Genomic DNA, 16,670 nt, shown 5'->3' on the forward strand with positions numbered 1-16,670 from the left:
AAACCTTCACATGGGCCATGATCTAGCCAAAGCTAGGTGCCTTTCTGTCTCCCTGATTTAATTGGAGAGTTCTACAGAACTCAATGGGATTCAGAAGTGTTCCAACTCTGGTAGGTAGTGTCTACACCCACAGAACTTCAACTGCCTCAGGCAGTTGTTATACAGCTGCCAGACTGCTGACTGAGGCTGGTTGAATAGAACACATCTCACTTACAGAGCATCACTGCCTAATAGTTTGTCTCCAAGTATAATTTGAAGTGCTGGCTTAAAACCATTTAAGTCCCATATGGTTTAGGATGTAGACATACAAAGGGCAACCTACTCCCAAATATTGAAGCCATATTTAGAGGCTCCCTGCTACACACTTCCGAGACAAAGGGCCTTTTCAGTGGTGGCACCTCAACTGTGGACTTTTCTGTGAAATTCTCTCCCCAGAATGGCACACCTATTGCCAAGTCTTGTGTCCTTGTAGCACCAAGTGAAGACTTTCTTATCCACCCAGATAATTCTATCTTAAAAGTTTAGTGTTAATGCTGCAGACAAACACCCTGCCCTGATTTTTAACCCGTTTTCTGTTTTGCCACACATATGAGAAGTTTAGCTTTCAAATGGTGGGATGAGCTGCCACTGAATACTCAGAGGAGTCCATTGTTGTAAACCTAAGGCAGCATTTTTCAAGCAAAGTGCTAGGCGAGTCAGCCTTACCCCCCCCCCTAAGTCTGGGGGTAAAGCCTGTGGCTTCCCAGCTGCTGTCTGGACCCCCATCAGCCCTAACCAGCATGGCTGATGGTTAGGAAGAATGGGAGTTGGGCTCCAGCAACATCTGGAGGACCACAGGTTTCCAACTCCTGCCCTCACCTACAGCTTCCAGGTTGTCAACAGTCCTATACACCTGCTGTTTCCAGTGGCCATTAAGCAGCCCAGGATTCATCAACAATATTGTAAAGATAACATTGCAGTTGGGACCAGGGTGGCAGCAGCCCTATGGAGCAGCAGAGACAGATGTGAGAAGAGGCAGGCCACAGGGTGTTCCTAGGCACACAAAGGGATTTCGCATTTCAGGAAACCATCATGAGTTAATCATCCTCAGCCAGCGCTGAGCCATCTCTCTTGAGAGAGGCAAAAGGGTGCTTTAGATATACACACTCAGACTCTGCCAGGATCGGATTTCGAAATTCCAGCGAGTGACATGTATCCGTCTGGGGTGTGCCATATTCTGATTCCACCAAAAGAGGTTTTGACTCTAAAAGCGAACTGTGACTTTGGAACAGCTGATTGAATTGATTCTTTCCAAAGCACCCTCGCTTATGAGATTATAGGCCTAACTTCTCTCTAATATATATATTCATTTGAAAAGGGCCTTCCCCTTCCGGAAGGGCCAGTCAATTCAATTACGGGAGGTTTTCAATTTCTCTCTGCCGGGCCTCCTCGAGCTGAGCGCTGACATGTGACTGGCCTTTGCAGGGTCTTGATTTCCAGCTAGTTATTGATGGCAGAGCGAAGGTTAGAGGTGAGGCTTTCTGAGCCGGGGGTGGGGTGGGGAGGGAGAGAGGCCCCACTGCAGACTGCAGCAAAGAAAAACAAACGGAACCAATCTGGAATGTTTTTCACAGAGACGGAAGTTCAGCGCTCCTCGCTGCAGAGAGAAGGGCAACAGCAGCTTAAGAAGAAAGAAACCCCTTCAAGCATGCCAAAGCCTCACTTCTTTTATGAAGCTGCCATCCGGTAATCTTGGCCCCTGGATGTGGCCAGATCCTGGTGACAAAATCGCAAGGAAAAACACCCCAATGGTTCAAAGTTGCACACAGAGCTACTGGAGGTTTGACATTCCATCCCTAGGTCCTAATTTTTTCACTGGCCTTATAAGACCTACAGTTCAGTGGGAGCTACCTGCTACTGCATGTAATAAGAGGGGTTTTACCCTTGCGCCTGAACAGAGCTCAGAGGCTTCAGATGTAGTCTGGATGTAACCAAGTAGCTTCTGGAAGAGCTTAGATTTCGTGCCACTAGCATAAGGTGGAGAACAGCAGGCCTGGGGCCCAAATTCAGGCCCCACCCCAGCCTTTCTATCTGGCCCATGGGACTCTCCCCAGAAGTCCCTTCCCAACCTGGCTGTTCTGAAGGTGGGGAAGCAAACAAACCACCACCACCAACTAATTTATACAAGCTACAAAATAAAAAAGAGCAAAGATAGAAAATAGTCAATAATTACCTCCAGTTCGTACATTGGTGGCCCAAGAATGTCCTTCAAGGCATCTAAGTCAATTAGAATGGGCATTTCAGGTGGCAGAGCCAGATCAGCAGTGTCGCTGAGAGAATCAGGCTTCGCATCTTCCGCAACATGCTCTCTACACTCTTAAGGTTAGAAAAAAGGTCACTTCACAGATATGATCATAAGAAACATTTGCCGGCAACTTCTAGAGCAGGCATAGGCAAACTCAGCCCTCCAGCTGTTTTGGGACTACAATTCCCATCATCCCTGACCACTGTTCCTGTTAGGTAGGGATGATGGGAGTTGTAGTCCCAAAACAGCTGGAGGGCCGAGTTTGCCTATGCCTGTTCTAGAGAGAATATTGACTGGCTCCACTAAATGGATGGGCAACCACTTGATGGAGCTACTCCTAAGGATCAATGATTCAGTCACATCATTTAACACAGCTACACACACACACACACACACACACACACACACACACACACACACCCATTGTAGGGAAGATGCTGTAGGGAAGATGCATCTTCTCTCAAACACATATGCGTCCAAATGTGTGTGCATGAAGACTGCAGAGTGTGCAGCCTGCCACTTCTCCCACAGCAGCTGGTGAGGTGCAAGTGAACACAAAGATGTTTTACACCAAGTAAAGACCACTGTTCTCATTGAGTCTATTTGACAAGCAGCGGCTCTTCAGGGCACAAAAGGCAGGGGTCTTTCGCAACACTTGCTACCTGATTCTTCTTTAACTGGAGATGCCAGCTATTGATCATGGGACCTTTGGCATGCAAAGTATGTGTTCTGCCACACGGCAATAGTCTCTCCCTGACGTATGTTTTGAACAATGGATAACACATTGTAGGAGATTTTATGTTCTTCGAGAAAAGAAGTGGAGAACCTTTGCTCCTCAAAGTGTTGCTGGACCAACTCCCATCTTCCCTGCTCCTTGCTCCCACTGGCTGGGCTGATGGGAATTGGGACTCCAACAACATTTCTGTGTGTGTCACAAGCCCCCACCCATGTTCCAGGTCGGTATTTTTAACCAAAAGAACAAACACGTTCTTTGTTTTTAAATCAACAAAAGAGAGCATATAAGTCCATGAGGAAGACCCTATGGGAGAAAGAAGTAGCTAAGTGGTTGTGCACATGGCTATGCTTGCAAAAGCCCCCAGATTCAGCCCTGACATCTCCAGGTAGAGTTGGGTAGATGAAGAGCTGCTGCCAGTCCGTGTAAACCACTATAGACAATGTGTGTTGTTGTACTCCAATGCTCATCAGCCCCAACCAGCATGGGGGTTCTAGTCTAACAACATCTGCAGGACCCCACATTCGCTTCTCCCTGCCAAGACAATAATGAGATAGATGCACTAAGGATCCGTAGAACAAAGTGTCCTGTGTTCTTAGACCAATAGAGCCAAAGTGGGAAACCTGTGGCCTTCCAAATGTTGTTGGATTCCAACTCCCATTAGTCATCTCCAGCATGGCCAATGGTCATGACCAATGGAGCAGGAGTCTGACCACATCTTGAGAGCCACAGGTCCTCCACCACTGCAGCATAGCACACAGAGTGAGTAGAGTCTACAGCAAGGGGTACTGGCAGCAGGAGGCAAGCTTTGCACAGGTATCCTTAGAATGACAGAATGTATGTTACTACTGTGTCCCGCAGTGTCCCTCATCAGCGCAATGGTGGAAGGCACAGGAAGGAAAAGTGTGCAACGAAAGACACCAACGCATACATAACACCATAGGAATGCTCTCCAGCATTTTGCTGGAAGACTTAAGCAGCTAGTTTATTTGGAAAACCCATACATGCCTTCTCAACCATTAAGATAGGAGGAATTAGCACTGTTGCAGGTGTTACAGAATACCCATTCCGCATTTGTAAGAAATCAATCTTTTAGTGTGGCAGCACCTACACTCTGAAACTCCTGGTCTATTGACGTCACGCAAGCATTTTCACTGTATTCTTTTTGGTGCACACTAAAATAATTTTTATTAGGCAAGCCTACCCAGACATGTAGAATGTTGACATAAGTCTTAAGTCTGTTTTTAGTTTATTGCTGGTTTTATCTTTTGAATGTTTAAAAGAGTTGTTTCTACTGATATTTTCATTTTTTAATTCTCTTTGTAAACTGCTTTGAGGGTTTTCTTTTTTTACAATCAAGCAGTGTATAAATTTTATGAAATAAAAATAAATAAATAAGAAACTAAAAGCATACAGGAAACTATTCATATTTTAACTGGGACTTGGTCCAGTTTTATTTCAAGCTGCTCACTCTGCAGACAGCAGTTGGCAACATGGGGGACTTGTAAATGATTCTCTCCTGAATTTGTGAAGGGCATCTGTCCTATTGAGAAAACCACGTTTCTTTCTTTCTTTTTTTGCTTTATACTCAGATAACCCAATTAGGAAGGCCGGTTTCATAATACGTCGCAGTGACAAACAACAGTGTCCCATCTTTCGGCAGAAATTTAATCCACTCTCTGACCCCCTCCCCTACTGCCCCAAATCTGATGTAACACAAAATTTTCAACTTTGCATACCAAGTTGTGCAATTACAGCTAGCGTTGTGGTTTCTGCTTCAAATAATAAGCTCTCTTAGCTCATTCTGATTACAAATAGAACACAGGCCGGACTGAAGCATCAAATAATCAGATTGGCGTTTGTTACATAAACATACAAACCTCACAAGAGGCTACAGAACCAAGCAGGCTGAAGAATAGTAATAAAAAAAGTATCGCCTACAAAACAGGTTGGCTTATTTTAAATTAGAAAGATAACAACTAGATTAAAAAGTATGATGTTAAGATTTCACACAAGTCCAGTGAGGGCAGGAGGAGATTATCCTAAATTGTCCTTTGAACTAAATTTGGTCCTGAATGGATCTGTCCATGAGGAAGGCTTGGACAGGACATCTTTCAGAGGGATGGGGAACCTGTGGCCCCTTCCACATGTTGCTGGACTTGAACTCCCATCACCTCTGACCATTGGCCATGCTGGGGGGGGGGGCTGATGGGAGCTGGAGTCCCAAGACAACTGGAGGGTCTCAGGTTCCCCATCCTAAACTGTGTGGGGCTTTTGGTCTGAAGGGAGCCTAGAGAATCTTCTCAGAAGATTTGGGCTCAGAGAGTCCTGTCTCTGAGGGTCCCAGTTAGCTGTGGGGACCTGCACTTGGATATGGTACTTCCACAGTCTGTGTTGCTAGGAAAGAGGGGCAAAATACTGTGACCCAGCTTCTTGGCGGAAGCCCCACTGAGCTCTGTGGGACTGACTGCCAAACATGCAAGCACAGGCTTGGGGAGCAAACTTAAGACAGGGTGTATGTATAGTTTGGGGGAGTCTACTGGGTTCCCTCCCTCCAGTCCCAGTTAGCACTCCAGGAGTTGCATTCCATGAACATCTGGAAGGCACCAGGTTGCCTGCCCCTGCTGTTGATATTACTCCTTTACACAGAGTGTTTGGGTCACAAGCTTTACTCTTACCCAGCTCTTTGCCATTTTAGTGGGCCAGCACCAGATAATTTTCTGGGCAGATTGTGCCAGTAGACTTTGACTTTTGCAACAGGGCAGAGTGAGGATTCTTTTGCCCTCCAGATACTGTCAGACTCCCATCATCTCTGATTGCTGCCCATGCTGGCAGAGTTGATGGGTCTTTGAGTTCAACAACATCTGGAGGGCCACAGGTTCCCTTCCTCTGCTTTATAAGCTGTGGGGGGGGGGGGTTGGAGAGAAAAGAGAAGGTGCCAGAGACTGGGGGCCCCGTCCAAGTGCTACATTTTTGCTGACATTCCTTTAAGTGTGTTAACCACAGTGCAGCTTTATTCAAAGCTCACAGCTGCCTGCAGCCGTATCACCTTGGGATTTGCTCTCATCAGATTTTCGTTAATGTTTCTGCAGCAAGATTGGCTGAAGTTGAACCCTGTGCTCTTTTAGAAGGGGAAGGGGGGAGAAAGCCCCAAGGCAAATAAGAGAGACTGGCTACTTTTTGTTAAAAGCCCAGGTGTTTTAAAGCCACATGCTTGCTATGCAAACAAATGAATTTAATAATAAAAAAATTGAGATCCCGGGATTTTATACCCTTCTCATAAAATTCCACATTTTAGCCAAAACAGACCCGAGACTGACTTTAAAATCCTAAGTATGAGGCAGTGTGGGTTATTAAGAATGGTGCCTAACTCGCAAGAGGATTTTTGCCTGGAATTCATGCTTTTCAGATTTCCTTTCAAATTAGTCGGGTCAAAAAAATGATTGCAGCAAATAATTCAGTTCTAAGTAGTAACTACTTTGTTATATTTCTCTGGCACACTAAACAGGGAATCTCAATGCGTTAACTTTTTGTTTTAGTCATGCAATGCTAAGGTTAGTTTGTGATATGAGGGATCTGGCATTTGGCTGGCTTGTAAATCCTTACTCCTTCATTCATCTGAGGCAGGGGTGGCCCCTCCAGATATTGAATGAACTACAGCCCCCTCCCCCATCACCCCTAACCACTGGCCATGGTGGCTGGAGCTGGCGGGAGTTGGAAGACTATAGATTAGCTACCCCACCCCAGGGCCTGCTTCACACCATCTGATTTTAGGGTAGCTGAACCCACTTCATCCTTGGATTTATCAGGGTTAAATGAAAGTAATGGTGATAAATTTCACAACTTACATTTTGATAATGTAGCTTAAATAGTAAAAAATGATATTTTCAAAAGAAAAGAAAGAGAACATTAGAATTATAGAGTTGGAAGGGAACCCCCGTGCAATACAGGAATTCTGCCTACAGCTGTCCCTAGGTGATGTTCTGAATTCTGCGCTACACAATTTAAAGCGTGCCATTTGTCCAGTCTCCTGACCTCTCTATCATTTCCTTTTAGGAGAAGGACAGGCACTGTATGAGAAGTCAGGCACCCTCTGTTTGGGCTTGAATATTGTATGATGATATTTTGAGAGTCTCCTACAGAAACTGCAGCTGGAGACCTGAGCTGAAGGCTTCCTACCAGCTACATAGTACAGACTGTTGGGTGGGTGGGCTTGATAAATCTCCTGGCTTTTGGCTGCTAGGTCAACGAAGACTGAAGAAACTGAAATGTCGCCAAGGACCCAACAAGTCACAATACATGGCAGGTGGCTTGCATTGGGCTAGGTGTTTTGAAGCTGGGCAGGCCTGAGCAACGTTTTCCAAGACAGCTTGATTCATTACAGCTCCTTACAATTGCAGGGCTTGCGTGCTGCAAAGCATTTGCCCTCCTCCTCTCTCTCTCTTTTTTACAAAACAACCCACCTCCTTCTGGGGCTAAAGCAGTGCCATTCTAATGCCAGCGCAGCCAAACATCAAGCCCTTTCCCTGTTTGTCAGGCTCTCTTTTATTTTGCATTGTTTTGCCTGCTGTCAATTTCAGGCCACACAAAGACAACTGTTCACAGATTAGGATTTCTGGGTTCTCTCCAAACAGCCAAAAAGAAAAAAAAAGAAAAAAGACAGCCCTTAACAAACTGGAGTTTTACACCATTTGGAAGCACTCAGCTTGCTATGACTTTCCTAGCTGGCAGCGATTGCCAGCTCTAATTTTAACACTGTAAATAACTCCTTCGCTGGATTAGCTGGAATGCTGAAGACAGCCTCCCTTTTGTTCTGCGTTTAATAGTAAACAAGTCACTGTATCATGTGAAGGGAAGAGCTTCCAAACTGCTCTGCTAGAAACACAGGAAGCTGCCTGCCTCATAATGCTTCCGACCATTGATCCACGTTGCTCAGTGCTGTTGTCTGGGAGTGGCTCTCTGGAGCTGCAGTCTGGGAGTCTCTCCAAGCCCTACCTGGAGTTGCTGGGAGCTGAACCTGGGGCACCTTCTGCAAACAAAAAAGATACTCTACCACTGAGCTTTGGCCCTCTCCCTAGTAAAACTAGATAACTAAAATGTTATCCTTCCTCAAGTCACTAAGACTTCAGGGCTCTTAAACTGATTACCAGCACTGCATGTGAGGTTTTTTTCTTTATGAAATATCTTAGTTTCTTTATCTTCTCCAGGGCTCCACATTTTAAACTAATTAACTGGGTAGATTAATTACTTATATTAAAAAAACCCACTATAAGAAAAAACAGTACATAGGTTACATAAAACCAAAAAAGTACAAATAATGGCATGCAGTAAAATCTCTAGAAAGCAGTTAGAAACAGAACAAAACTCTATCACCGATAAAACCAATTACTCCATTTACAATATTTTTAAATGGACTAAAGAATCCCCAAACAAGCAACATACTTAAAAGGCAATGGTTTTAAAAATTGTTAATGTGCTTTAATATGCATGCTTCATCACAGAAGAGTCACTCTCCTATTCTCACCTAGGAGAAGATGCCTTTTTCTAAGATGACACCCATCTATGACTTACAAAACAAAGCAAGCATGCTTCTTCACCTTCAAAACTTTTTTTTTGTTATACGTAGATTTTATTTAATATTTGATTAACACATACTTTTTATTGACTAGGATTTCTTTAGACAAGATGCAGCCCTTGCCTTGCATTATTGGAAAGCATGTGGGCATTCTATGAAATCTGAGATGACTGCAAAGATTAAACATATTTGAGGTTTCCCTGCCTCTCTCTTGGGAGTGCTAAAGAGGACACATACATGGGGATCCTCCAATGACAGCTTTCTGCAACTTAATACCAACCAAATTGTTTGGACTACAACTCCTATCAGCCTCAGCAAACATGACCTTTCAAGGGAAAAAACTGGCCTTTTTAAGCAGGGATGATGGAGCCAAAAAAGCCACACAAACAACTTTTGACTCGAACAAGGATGCACTAAAAAGGTTTGACAATAAGCATTCTGCATAGGTAGTATAGTTGTATCAGCTGAGACTATTTGTGCATTTACCAAGCCTCCAGTATCATCTATTCTGACAGTTAGGGAATTTCAGGTGGGAGGCCTGTTCCACTACTTGCTGCCAGATCTCCAGGCATGGCCAAACCTGGCCCTCCAGATGTTTTGGGACTACAACTCCCATCATCCCTAGCTAACAGGACCAGTGGTCAGGGACGATGGGAATTGTAGTCCCAAAACATCTGGAGGGCCAAGTTTGGCCATGCCTGTAGATTGAACTTGGGACTTTTGGCATGCAAAACATGTGCTCTGCCATTGAGCCATGATCCCTTCCAGAGTCCAGGCTGCGAGGGGAGAAATGTGATGGTGAATGCCGCTTACTAGAGTTAGATCTGTATGTGCAGTTCTGGACCACAAGGCCCAGCTATCAGATTCCCAGTCTGCTCAAGCAGGCACTGTGGTACCTGGGAAAAACCAAGCATCGTCATGAGCTGTGACTTAATGCTCTCTGAGGCTCCAATGCACACAGAGAACTCCAGATGAGCCTGCGCTTCACTTCAATTTTGGGAACACTAAAGAGAAGAGAACAGTGTGTGTAGCAAACTCCTGATACAGGAGCTCCAGCATACAGGACAAAATTTTGAAAATCAGCATCGCTGTCTTGAAGCAGCCCAGAATAGCAACATGGGCTGCCAAATACCAAAAGGTTTTTACTGTATGCCTTACATAGGTCATCCTGCTGCTATGGTTGTATGGCCTGTATTCAAAACAAATATATATATATATATATATTAAGCACATTCATGGGCTTGTTCCCACATGGGGAATTTTCTATTTTTTCCCCTACCAGCTCCCACTATGAACTGTTTTTTTTAAACACCCCTTGATTCTAAACAGAGGTTTGCCATGTGGTGGTGACAGATACAAGTCCAAATGGTTTGGGACCTTCTGGAATTAGCTGCATTGTTCTTTGACTCCTGGTTGAGGTATTCATAGAATTGAAGAGCTGGAAGGGACCCAAAGGGTCATTTAGTCCAACCCCCTGCAATGTAGGAATCACAGCTAAAGTACTCTGACAAATGGCCATTCAACCTTGATTTAAAAACCTCCAGTGAAGGAGAGTCCAGCACCTTCCGAGGGAGTCTGCTCCACAGCTCTTACTGTCAGAAAGTTCTTTCTAAAATTTAGTCAAAATCTCCTTCCTTGAAATTGAAAACACTGTTTTGGGTCCTACCCTCTGGAGCAGCAGAAAACAAGCTTGCTCCATCCTCCACGTGACAGCCCTTCAGATATTTGAGGGTGCCTATCATTGCCAAAATACTTCTTGTCTCCAGGCACATACAGGCAGCCCCTGGATGCCATCTACACCCTTTCTTAAATCAGTGTTTCCCAACCTTTTTTGGGCAACGGCACACCTGTTTAATGAAAAAGTCTCGCGGCACACCACCATTACAGCCCCGTGACGTCAGCGCGCAGCGTCACGCCGGGAGGGACGCACGAAAGTGAAAGTTTTTAATTTTTTCCCCTCCCCCTTGCCGGGGAACCTCCAAGCTTTGGGGGTGGGGGGGGAGGAGGCAGCAGAGCGAGGGACTGAGGGACGGCGGCAGCTGAGGCGGCGGCGGCTGTTGTGGTGGTGGCGGCGATAGCGGGCGGAGGAGGGGGCGGCGGCGGGAGTTGCTGCTGCCTGGACATGCCGGCCTCCTCCTCCTCCGCTGTCTCGCGCTCCTCCCTTTTGCACGCGCTGCCCCGCCGCTCGGCACCACCACCGCGGAGCCGCCCCCGGCTCGACGCGGATCCTCGCCGCCGCCGCCTCTCACTGCCCGACTCGCCCGCCTCCCTCCCACGGCACACCAGCCGATGTCTCACGGCACACTAGTGTGCCGCGGAACACCGGTTGGGAAACACTGTCTTAAATTACAATAGTGCAGGGTGTCAGCATCTGAGTGCACATGCCATGTAAGATATCAGTGGTACATTATCTTTTTAAAAGGTGTATTAGCTGTTCAATTTTATTTCTGATGATTAATAACAAAACAGTAAACAGAGGGCTGCTTTTTTGGGGGGGGAGTATGAAAAGCTTATACAGACATCTGGGTCTCCTCTGTTCTCAGATCTGAAAAAAAGAAATTGGCATAAAACCCTTAGCTGGCAATCACTGTATCAACAACTCAGCTGCCAATGAAGTCCCCGCCCCAAGCAGTTAAAGAAACCTGGAAATGAGTAGTAGATAGGTAGCCGTGTTGGTCTGCCATAGTCAAAAAAAAAAAAAAAAAAAAAAGAAGTGTGCATGCACACGAAAGCTCATACCAAGAACTAACTTAGTTGGTCTTTAAGGTGCTCCTGGAAATGAGGTAAAAGTTCATGGGCATAAGGCTCTTCTACACAGCACAGATGCCTCAAAAAACATGCCTTTAAACTGCCATGTGGTAGGTAGAATGATGAAGCGTCCTCCATAATGTCTTTTTGCTATCACTCAGACAAGAAGCGAGTGCTAAATGATCATATTTAAGTCTGCCAACCAACACAGAAGCATCTGACTCATCAGCAAGACTGCAGTCCCTGATTATGTTTGTCGTGTAGGCGGTTTATAGCAGGTATGCCCAATTGTAGTACAATGGCCTCCTCCTTGACAACAGCACGTGGGTGATTTCATGCAAGCTTTTAAAGGATTTCTGAATGGCAGCATCATAACCCACAAGTAAATATACACTAGAGTCAAAGGTAAATATCTACTGTCGCTGATCACTTCTTGTTGCTTTCATTACTCTATGTCAGGGATGAGGAACTTCAGGTCTGGGGCTCAGTTGGAGCCTGCCAGGCCTCTACCTGGCCCTCAGGACTCTCCCAAGCCACCCCCTTCACTGCCCTGCTTCGCACCCTCAAGTGTTTTGGCCTGGCTGGAATGCACCCTTCAGTTCTGACCATGCCTCTTGCTTGTCTACACAGAAGACAGAGAGGGGTGTGTGACTGTGTGTAGGAAATTATCCCATTATACCAAGGTAAAATTCACATTCGTTGCTCCGCCCACTTTTGCCTCTGCACCCACCCGCCACTGGTATGTGGCCCCCAAAAGGTTGCCCAGAAACAAATCTGGCCCTTGGGCTGAATAAGGTTCCCCACCCCTGCTCTATGCAGAAATCCTTTTGGTGCTACTGTTACAGAAAACTATCTGGCCACATTGCTCTGGCAAGAGGACTCAGGGCCTCTTTTTCACATGACCACATCACAGCATTGCTGATGCTTCTGTTATTGCTGGAACCTTATTCATCACACTGGAGGGGCCTGGCGATGCTGGTTTATCTGCATCCTTAACTGTTCCTTCCCATGTTATCTCTAAACTCCCAACATCACCCAAGCAGCATAGGGTGACTGCTCAGGCTCTGTAGTGTATTCAGGTGCTCAATAACTGCAGATAGCTCTCTGGAAACTCCTGGTTTACTCCCTGCCTTTCTGGATAGCACTTGCTACGGGGGAACATAACAGGATACAGGACAGGAACAGCTTATCAAGGATGCTAGCCCCATATCATTAATGGCTTCACAGTTCAAAACGTGGTCTGAGCAGCCAGTGCTCACTGTGCGCCCATTTCTCAGCCACAAACTTGGCTTGAGTTTTCCTTTCTCCCCAGAGATGCACTGCAAATAATTCTATCGCTCATCATGAGCGATCAAAATGAAAAACACTGCATATTTATTTCAGTCGAGGAGAAAACATATGCAAATCTACAAACTCGGAAATGTTGACGGCCCCCTTCCTTGGGCAACCTTCCAAGCCAGAGAGCTGGCAAAGGCTTGCGACTGGCAGAAGGATATAAAAGGCACACAAACCTCCTCCTTCTGTCACTTCAGAGCGATCTGGCTTTGCCTCCTTGTGCTGGCCTTCTGCCACTTTCACGGCAACTGCTCGGCAAATGGCTCCAAATTTGCGATCCAAAGAGCGGACTCCTGCCTCCCGAGTGTATCTAGTACAAAGAAGCAGCCAAGATTGTCCTTTTCAGTGCCCGTCTAAATTGACACAATCCTGGATCTGTCTAAGGGCCCTGTTCCACAACAAGGAAAGTTATCTCTTAGCTTGGGGAACATATTTCTATGAATGGTTTTAATGTGGAAAAAGGTATGGGGGAAAGTCTTTGTTGGACATTATTGCGTCCTAATGAAGGGATGAGGAATCTGTGGCTCTCCTTGTGCTGTTGGACTCAACTCCCATCAGCCCCAGCCAGCTTGCACAATGGCTAGGGATGATGGGAGTTGGAGTCCAACAACATCTGGAGGGCCACACAGTCCCCATCCTGGCAGGAATGAATCCAGGTGCCATGGAACAACATTTTGAATGCAAACCTAAACTTATCGATTTTCCTAGGCAGCTGCAAGAATGTAGCAGAGCAACTAAATGTACCAAACAGCAAAATAAACATACACAGTCGTACCTTAGAACCTGAACGCCTTGGTACTCAGACATTTGGCTCCTGAACACCGCAAACCCAGAAGTAAGTGTTCCGGTTTGTGAACGTTCTTTGGAACCCAAACATCCGATGGGGCTTCTGCGGCTTCTGATTGGCTGCAGGAGCTTCCTGCAGCCAATCAGAAGCCACAGTTTGGTTACCGAACATTTTGGAAGTGGAACGGACTTCTCGAACAGATTCCGTTTGGCTTCCAAGGTACGACTGTAAATACGTTTTTAAAATTACCGGGTGATGATTGCCAGGGTTGCATCTTGAGGAATCTGAATCTGCTGAGGAGTCAGTCCATGTTGCTCAAGCTGCTTTGGAATCAAGTGGCGATGTGCAATTTCTATCTTCTCTTCTTGCGTGTATCCTTTGAAACAAGACACATCCTTTAGAAGAACTAGGATATTGAACTCAGATCAGAAGTCACATACAAAGCCAGATTTCTAAAGGAAATGAAGTTTTAGCCTCACCTGGAAAGAGAGCGAGATGGGAGAAGATACCGGCAGTGGCCGTCTATAATATACAAGTATGGCAGGCAGTGCTGACAAGCAGCAGGAATCATTGATACATCCTGCCTTAACATCACCCGCACCCTGGTCAGTTCTAATCACCTGGAACTTGGATGATCTCCATTCTGTCCAGCAAAGCAGGTGGGATGGTGGCAGTCGTGTTGGCTGTGGCAATGAAAAGTACTTGGGACAAGTCAAAGGCTACGTTTAAGTAATGGTCTGTGAAGCTGTGGTTTTGCTCAGGATCCAAGACCTTAAAAAGCAAATGAAAAAGATTTGCAAATTTAATTCCTCTCAGAAAGTATGACCGTAGTTACAGCCACATATGCAGTTACATTCTCTAACAGTTATATTTAGTTATATTTTAGAAGACAGTTGGCAGGAAAATAGTTTTCTTAAAAAATAGCTACACTTAAAAAAAAAAACTTTGGCCATTAAGGAGTGGACCCACAAGAGGTTCACATTAATAGCACCACAAGCTTCCTCTTTTTTCTGTCCAAAAGAGACCAGGGTGTGGGAAGAGGAGATGGAGAAAATGAAGGCATAAGTACACTTCCCACTTTTATTTTATTAATATTATTTATTAACAGCCATCTACACAACAGTCTGAAGGTGATATACAATAAAAACAGCAAAAAAACCCCAAAACCATTTAAAACACAAAGAACAGCCAATACAGTTAAAACAAAACTGAAACAACGCAAAATAGATGCTCATGGCAAAGACCCATTTCTCCAGCTGGGAGAGCCTGTCGGAACAAAAATGTCCTACCAATTGTTTACAGGAAGTGTAGACAGACGGTGCCTGTCGTATCTTGATGAGAATGCTATTCCACAGAACAGAGGAAGGCGCACCAAATGTATACAGGTTCTCCATTCGTTTCACTGCCGTTATTCCCTCACATCACATTCCTCAGAATTTCAGTTTTATGAAGATGGAAAGAATTCTCTGCTAGAGCTCCCTAAGCGTCACCACCTGAACTTCAATTCCCAGAGCTCTCAAGGCAGAAGAGTGGCTCAGGGAGAGACAATAGATCAGTGGTAGATTAGTAATGGAACACATGCTTTTCATACAGAAAGTCTTCCAGCTCGATGTCTAGCATCTCCATTTAAAAGAATAGACAGGCATGGTGCTTTGAACAATTGCAATATGCTGTATAAATGCAAAGTATTATCTTAATCTCTGATTCTATTATTCCCTGGGTTGTAGCCAACGTTAGCTCCACTCCGAGTAAACCCATTCAGATGAATGGACATAGGCCATTAATTTCAGTGGGTCTACTCTGAGCTGGTTACATCCCATTATTATTATAATTATCATCCTCTCATGGTCAGAGCAGGAGAATCAACAGCCAGTGAGAAGGTAGGAGTGAAACTAAATTGCACTTGTGATTGGACGGTAGAGCTGCCCATATCAATTGTAACCCCGCCCTATTTTCTGAGTGTGGTCAGCTGAAGGAAGTGGGATGGGCAGAAGCCAAATGAACCGAGTAAAGGGTGAGCAACGCTCCAAAATCCAAGTGTCAATACAGTGGTACCTCAGGTTACATACGCTTCAGGTTACATACGCTTCAGGTTACAGACTCCACTAACCCAGAAATAGTCCTTCAGGTTAAGAACTTTGCTTCAGGATGGGAACAGAAATTGTGCTCCGGCAGCACAGCAGCAGCAGGAGGCCCCATTAGCTAAAGTGGTGCTTCAGGTTAAGAACAGTTTCAGGTTAAGAACGGACCTCCAGAAGAAATTAAGTACTTAACCTGAGGTACCACTGTAATCAATTGCTGTTTTTTAAAATGACTTTTAAATGGGTACATGTGAAAATTTAGGGTGAAAAGGGAAATTAGAGCGCATCGGATCTAAGAAGCTACTTTGACTGTACACAGCTAGGAGGGATGCATTTAAGTCACTAGCTCTTATTCTGGCTGAGTGCTTGCAAGCATGGATCTCTGTTGAGGCTATCAAGAAGGACACAGCAGGGTAATTTACCATCCATTAAAGGATGAGCTAGTGTCACTGATACGAACACTTACACTCCAAGCACCTCCCTTTGCTTATTTCTCTGTCAAACAGCCACCAAGCAAAATTGCCACTGTCACTTGAGTAACGGGATGCTAATTAAGGATAAATTAAAATGGGCACTCCACTCTGGTTCCTGCTGCGTTTCAAGGTGAACACTGGCGCTTACAAGCGCTCACAATATGACACTTGTTTCAAGCGGTCACTTGGTGAATTATTTAGGAGTGTGGGGCCATTAGGTGGCCGATGGCACAAGGACTTGCCCGTTTAATTCTAGGCACGTTCTCAGAGCTGACCTTCACATCACAGGCGATGTTGGAAGTCTAAGACTCCTGCGTGGAAGATATGCTGCACCTTGCAAATAATTCGCAGATTGCTTTGAAGAGAAGCACCACTTCCGGAGGGGTAGTTGTGGTCAAACATGAAAAAGCGTGGAGGCACCTTAAAGAAATGCAGCATCTGAGAAATTGCAAGTTATGTGAGCCTGCTTTTCTGGAAGACCTTGCACTATAATGTTTGGATCAGTCTCAACGTTGCTGCAACCCAGTGCTTTGGCTCTGTTTTCAACATGCGTGTTAGTCAAGACTTTTCTCTCTTATTTTCTCCCCTCCACCTTTCCTTCTCTCTCTTTTCCCCCCTCTCTCGTATCCTTTCTGCTGGGAGGGATAAGCTTCA

At 45.3% G+C, this 16,670-nt stretch overlaps 1 protein-coding gene across 3 annotated transcripts in view; it reads right to left on the reverse strand.

Moving 5' to 3' along the window:
* The window catches only part of LONP2 (lon peptidase 2, peroxisomal), a 57,628-nt gene that overhangs the window by 7,736 nt on the left and 33,222 nt on the right, over positions 1-16,670 (reverse strand). For all 3 annotated transcript variants that reach the window (XM_081201160.1, XM_081201159.1, XM_081201161.1), the window contains exons 9-12: positions 14,083-14,233; positions 13,712-13,838; positions 12,852-12,985; positions 2,213-2,355 (exon numbers count right to left, since the gene is read on the reverse strand). In XM_081201160.1, the coding sequence (XP_081057286.1) occupies positions 2,213-2,355; positions 12,852-12,985; positions 13,712-13,838; positions 14,083-14,233 (555 nt within the window). The remainder of the gene's footprint in view (positions 1-2,212; positions 2,356-12,851; positions 12,986-13,711; positions 13,839-14,082; positions 14,234-16,670) is intronic.

Source organism: Podarcis bocagei (assembly GCF_964188305.1).
Source record: "Podarcis bocagei genome assembly, chromosome: 7".
Classification (NCBI taxonomy): Eukaryota; Metazoa; Chordata; class Lepidosauria; order Squamata; family Lacertidae; genus Podarcis; species Podarcis bocagei.